Genomic DNA, 6,000 nt, shown 5'->3' with positions numbered 1-6,000 from the left:
GCAGCAGGAGGTCCCGATACCGATCTGATCCCTGACAAAAGACTCAAATGACACTCAGCTCCGTCCCCCGGCGCCGCCCGCAGCCAGACCTTCGAGCCTCCGCGGACCCTTCCGCGCGCCTCTCGGACACCCGGGAAGCGACCTCCCGCGGCCGGGGTCGGGTGGCCGGCAGGCTCGCCGGCCCCGAAGGCTGAAGGCTGGGAGGGGTTGTATTTCCCAACCCTTTCCGAGACCCTCGGATCCTGTCTTGCCCGAGCGAGGCTTCTGGAAACATCCGTGTGCTTTCTACTCTCGATTTCTCACGTGCCCAAGTCCAAAGGGGTCACGGTCCCCCGAGAGAAAAGGAGCCACCCATCAATGCCCACGCCAACCCGGCACCACGTGAACGCCCCCGTCAAAGCCCCAGCTTCTTCAACCTGGCTGGCGGGGGGCGGCGGGGGGTGGGGCGCCGCGGCGGTCCCGGGCCATCAGAGGGTCCAAAGTGCTGCCCCCCACAACCCCAAGTTCCCACTGTGTCCGGGGCGCGGCTTTGCCCAAGTTTGCTGGGCGATGCCCTTCCCCGAGCCCGACTCGTGGGCCGGGCGGGAGGGGCGCGTGATTGACAGGCTGAACTACAGACTCATCTCTTACCTTAGGCCGCGGGCGCTGATTGGCTGCTCGCTGACATCCTCAAACCCGGCTGCTCCGCGCTGGGCTCGGGAGGGGGGCGGCTGCGGGTGGAGGTGCGCTTCTGACAAGCCCGAAAGTCATTTCCAATCTCAAGTGGACTTTGTTCCAACTATTGGGGGCGTCGCTCCCCCTCTTCATGGTCGCGGGCAAACTTCCTCCTCGGCGCCGCTTCTAATGGAGCCCCACCTGCTCGGGCTGCTCCTCGGCCTCCTGCTCTGTGGCACCAGGGTCCTCGCCGGCTACCCAATTTGGTGGTAAGACTCGCCTCTTGTCTGCCCGCGGCCCGATTTCTCCGCCGAGTCCCGGGGAGGTGGGGGGCGCCGGTCGGGGTGGGCTGCGGCTCCTTTCTCCTTGCCTCCCTCCAGCCCCCCACTCGCCCACCCCTCCTGGATTTTCTGCTGGTGTCGCCTTCAGAATCCAACTCCTGGCTTTTCTGATAATCACCATTTTCCCTGCTACTCGCTGCAGAGGCTGGAGGACTTTTCCCGGCTCCGATGGTCTCTGATTCCTAAATCCTCACCCTCCACCCGTCCTCATCTGGGGGCCCCCCGAAGACCCTCCATTTGCTTGCAGTTGGGTTTCTGGAAATCCAGCGTTGTCCCTGGGGCCCAGCCACTCCTCTTCTCCATTTTGGGGTCTTCATGGGCAAAATCATCCTGTTCCTTCATTGCCACCCCCATCTCCGCCGGCGCCTCCATCAAGAAATTTCCCCCACAATAACCCCCTTTTGCCTTCATATTTCAGACCCCGATGGCTTCAGGGAACCCTGGGGCAGGGGAGCAGGCCGGGGGGGGGGTGGATTTCATCAGATTCTCCCCACTCTGCTCCAGATTAATCTTGAGCCTCAGAAGTGAATATGGTATTTGCTGATCCGAGATGCCATTGAATTCGGATTTTATTCATTTCTTGTTTGTCCATCCTGGCAAAAGGGGGGGGGGGCTCTTTGAAAATATAGTTGTCTGGGAGGGGGTGGGTTTGTTCTTTGACCAAAAACCCAATTCTCCATGTCAAATTCGTTCCTTTTGGAAAACCGAGGACCGAGGAGAAAGGGAGAGAGGCAAAGCAGAATTCTATCCCCGAGAAATGCGGATACAAAAGACATTTTTAGTAAATAAGGCTGGGAAATCAGGCGCGGTGTTTTGGGGGGGTGCGTCTATGGAGGGGGAGACTGACCGAGGAATAAACAGCCCTTTGGGAGCCCCAGTTCCAGGGAGTCCCCTTGTTTTCCAAGCAGCCCCACCGCCCCCCAGCAGGTCCCAGAGGCCAGAGGGGAAAGAGACACTGAAACCAGTTCTCTAAATTATACCCCGCCTGTCCTCAGTCTCCAGCCCCCTGCATTCCGGAAAACTTTAATTAAAGAATCTTACCCTCCTGGACGGAGAGCCTCGGCCCGGGGGTGGGGGGGGGGGAGGGTGGGAGGTGAAGAGGAAGAATTTGGGATCCGTGAGTAAGAAGAGGGCCTGTGGCCCCTGAGGTTTAAGTCAGAGGGGAAGGCCACCAGGGTGCGGTGCCCCCCTGCGCATCCCCCTCTCTCCGACCTGCCACCCCCTCTCCAGCCCCAGCTAGGGGGAGCAGAACCAGCATGATTCCGGGGCCACACCCTGAGTCTGCCTCCAATTGCTGGGGTGGGGGGCCCAGGATGGGGGCAGGAGCAGGGCATGACCAAGGGTCTGTGTGTAGAGGGTTCTGAGAGTTGCTCCCAGGACACACACCCGAGGGAAAGTCTTTCTTCTGTCCAGCCGTTCCTTCCCGCGGCTTTGGGCTGGCCTGGGGCCTCCTGTACATAAAGAAGTCTGAGGGGTGGCGGGGGCAGCCAGGGATTCCAGGTCGGGGGCTCTGCCTGTTGGGGGAAGACTGCTGCCTAAACCCATCCCGCCTTTGCAACCCTTTCTGACCCTCTTTGCATCCCTGGGCCAAGGCCATGCTGTTCTTTGCCTTCATGGGGACTGGTGGGGGGAGGGTATGGGAGAGAAGGCTTGGAGCCCCAGGGGCTGCAGGGGTGAGGCAGGAGTAGGGGTGAGGATGAGGCCGGTTCCCCTACCCTATTTACTGGAGGAGGGCACTTCCTGGGGCAGTGCCTGTGAGGAAGGGTTGTGGGGAGGGGGCAGTCTGGTGTGCAGTCGTGTGTTGGGGAACACCTAGATAGCAAGATGTTGGAAAAACCTGGAAAGCCAGAACATCTTCCCTAACATAATGCTGGACACATGGCTTGTTTGGGGGCTGGTGTTGGGGGGGGGTGCAGGGGGAGGCCAGGATGCTGCTTTGTCTGAGCAGAGGAGAGGGATGTGTGTGTGTGTGTGTGTGTGTGTGTGTGTGTGTGTGTATTCTAGGGCTATGATCATAAGAGGTGTCAACCAAATACGAGTGTGTCTCTGTGTGGAGGAGTCCATGCCCACACCTGGGCCACCATGGATGTGAACTCAAGTGAGAGGGGGATCCGTGGCCGTGAAAGAGTGTGCTGCACCTCTATGCTGATTCTAGAATGTGTGGGTGTGTGTGAGTGAGAGAGAGAGAGAGAGGAAGCCTAGAAGTGTCTATGCCCACATAAAGGTCAGCCCTTGTGTCTGCTTGTGACACTAGGCATGACTGTGTTCATGACTGGGCATGTGAGCGCTGTGTGTGTGTGTGTGCGTACGCGTGTGTACGTGCATGTGCGCGCATGCCTTCACGACAGTGTCAGGGGAAAGCCCCACAGCTGTCTTTGTGCATGGGTATCAGTGCTCCTGGCCATGACCTGATTGTGCTTGGAAGGAGGAGTGGGAGGCTGTGTCTGGGTCTGCCTGGGACCCTGTCCTCAAGTCCCCGTGGCTGGCAGGGCCCTGGCCTCATGGATATGTTTGCAGACCCATGAGTTACGGGTGTGAGTGACCTCCTGAGCTTGGGTGCTTGGTGGGCAGCTGTGGTCCTGGAGGGGCAGTCCAGCAGGAGACAAAGGTCTAACCAAGAAGCTGTGAGGGGCCCCGCTGACCAAGGATCCTGGACTGGGCAGTGTCTATGCAGGGTACAGAGCCCTTCTTGGCATGAGCTTATCCTGTCTGTCTGAGGACGGTGGTCACAGCCCTCCCCTCTTTGGCTGTTTGTCTTTGGGCTTGGAACTGGCATGGAGGGGAAGTCACCTTCTTAGAGCTGGGACCGGGCCTGGGACAGGGAAGGCAGAGTGGACAGGCCTCAGATTCCTGTTCTCGCTCTGCCTCCAGGGCAGTCCGTCAGATTCCAGATCTTTCAGCGTCTGAGCCCAGCAGAGGCTGCCCTCTTAAGCCCACCCAGCTCATACATTCCCCAGGAGGGGTTTACAGGAGAAACGGTTTAGCTGGGATGTCTATCCCTGCCACCCCTCAAGAAAGGCCCCTGGAACCCCCAGGGGCCTGTGCTGCTCGCGCCCCAGCCCCAAGAGAAGGCATACCAGAAAGCAGAGCCATCAGGATGTCAGACAGAGGCTCGTGGAAGGAAGAGATGTGCTCCAGGCCTTCCCAGCCAGGTAGGGGTAGAGCAGGGACAGGAAGCGGTGACAGCAGCACTGATTTCTGTAATTCTTCTTGTCAGTCCCAGTTAGTGCCTGCTGGAGGAACTTGTCTTTCTTCTCCTTCTTGGGGGAAAAATGAACTCCCTTATTAGGGCCCATCCTAGGGCCTGCTACATTCCAGAGACAGAGGCCCTGATGGAAGGGGCCTCTGCTGGGGGTTGGGAGCCCACCCTGCCTCTGAGTGACCCACCCGCCTGGGGCGCTGTTTCCTCTCCTGCTCCAGCTTCACCAGCCCGTCCTGCCCCGCAGCTTGGGTGAAGGTGTTCTGCAGAAGTCAAGGGCAGTGAGCTGGGAAATAAGACACCTGAGTTCTCTTTCCACCATCCTGAGACCCATTCCTCCACTCCGACGGCTGTCCCAAGCCCTGCCTCAGTTTCCCTATCTGTCAGATGTCGTGCTGCTTCCCCCACCCGCTCCCACCTCCACCCGCCTTTCAGAGGCTTGTGAACATGTTCAGTCAAACCCCGTGGGGGTCAGTGGGCTGGGCCCAAGGAGGCACCTGGAGACTGCGGGGGAGGAAGGCCCCAGGCCAGGTGTTAACACTTGTAACAGGCAGGAATTACAGCTGGCTGGGGCTGGGGCTGGGGCTGGCGAGGAGCTGAGCTGGCTGGAGGCTGTTGATCCCACAGACAGACAGACAGACAGATGGGCAGATTGGATGGCCAGGCTTGAACCGGGTGGTCTCCCTTCCAGGGCAGGCCTTTCCCTGGGGGGATCTGGGGGGGTGGTGGTAGAAATTAATCCAGGTCTCTTGGAAGTAAGTTAACAACCCTCCTGCTCACCCCACCCCCACTGTGGGCGGGGCTTGCTGTCCAAGGGGAGGAAAATTGGTGGGGCATCTTTTTGTATTCTTAAGATGGGACCACATTTGGTTTAAAACAAAAACAAAAACAGGTCAAATGTTATAATAATACCAGGATCCTGGAGGTGAATTATGTTCTTGGAAGAACCTGCTTTAGCATAGGGGAAAAGGCAGAGAGGACCAGGCAGCAGTCAGGGAAAGTTCTCCCAGAATCTCTCAGAGCATTTTTTCAACAGCTCTGGGGCCAAGAGGTGAGCGATGGGTGGAGTCTGGGCTGGTGGAGTCTGAGAGTCACCCCCATCCCAGGGATCTTGAGGGTCCCGGGTCTGCGACAGCTGCCTGGTGAGAAGACCTTTTAGAGGTGGGGATGGGTCGAAGAGTCAGGAGCTGGACTGTGGTGCCAAGTTCTTTGGTGGACATGCTCCCTCTCTGCAGCTTTCCCAGTGACAAACCCAGCCAGTCACCACACTCTGGCCTCTCGGTGCATGCTCAGTAACTTATGAAGGTGGAGAAACTGAGGCACACAAGGTTGGCGGGGCCCTAGATGGAAATCTCCAAAGAGTAGACTCAGCCAAGCCAGCGTCTCTAATCCGCCTCTCTACAGGATGGAATGTTAAAAAGACCTGAGTGGTACTTGGACAGATGAAGGATTAAGAAGACCGTGTGGGCCCCTGAGAAGGTGGTCTGGACACGAGATAGGGGAAGGGAGCTCTGAACTTAGGGTTTTCTCTAGACTTGGAATAGGTCAGGGCAGGAGAGGTGAGTTTTCTCAGAGGAGGATGGAGCTAACAGACTCTTCCACCGGGAGAGGGGAAAAAGGAAGACCTTCCTGGCCTGAGAATGTGGTGAGCCCAGGAGTGGAGGAGGACCTGGTCTTCTAGACTTTTCTACCCACCCTGCTGGGAGGCTTAGAATCCTTCTAAAGCCCACAGGGAGGGAAAGAAGTTCTCTACCTCTGTCCCTCCAAGGTTAGGGTCAAGGATGTTCCATGTGTACATTATGTTCT

General features: G+C 58.1%; 1 protein-coding gene across 2 annotated transcripts in view; it reads left to right on the top strand.

Annotated features, from left to right (window-relative positions):
* The first annotated feature begins 653 nt into the window (after positions 1-653).
* Positions 654-6,000, top strand: part of WNT3 (Wnt family member 3) — a 47,561-nt gene continuing 42,214 nt past the window's right edge. Inside the window, exon 1 of one of the 2 annotated variants that reach the window (XM_059149539.1) lies at positions 654-923. In XM_059149539.1, coding sequence (XP_059005522.1) covers positions 844-923 — 80 coding nt within the window. In that variant the 5' untranslated portion in view covers positions 654-843. The remainder of the gene's footprint in view (positions 924-6,000) is intronic. The other variant, XM_059149540.1, reaches the window with a different exon arrangement.

The sequence above is a fragment of the Mustela lutreola genome, chromosome 15, assembly GCF_030435805.1.
Source record: "Mustela lutreola isolate mMusLut2 chromosome 15, mMusLut2.pri, whole genome shotgun sequence".
Classification (NCBI taxonomy): domain Eukaryota; kingdom Metazoa; phylum Chordata; class Mammalia; order Carnivora; family Mustelidae; genus Mustela; species Mustela lutreola.
This window is presented reverse-complemented; position numbering and strand designations above follow the sequence as displayed.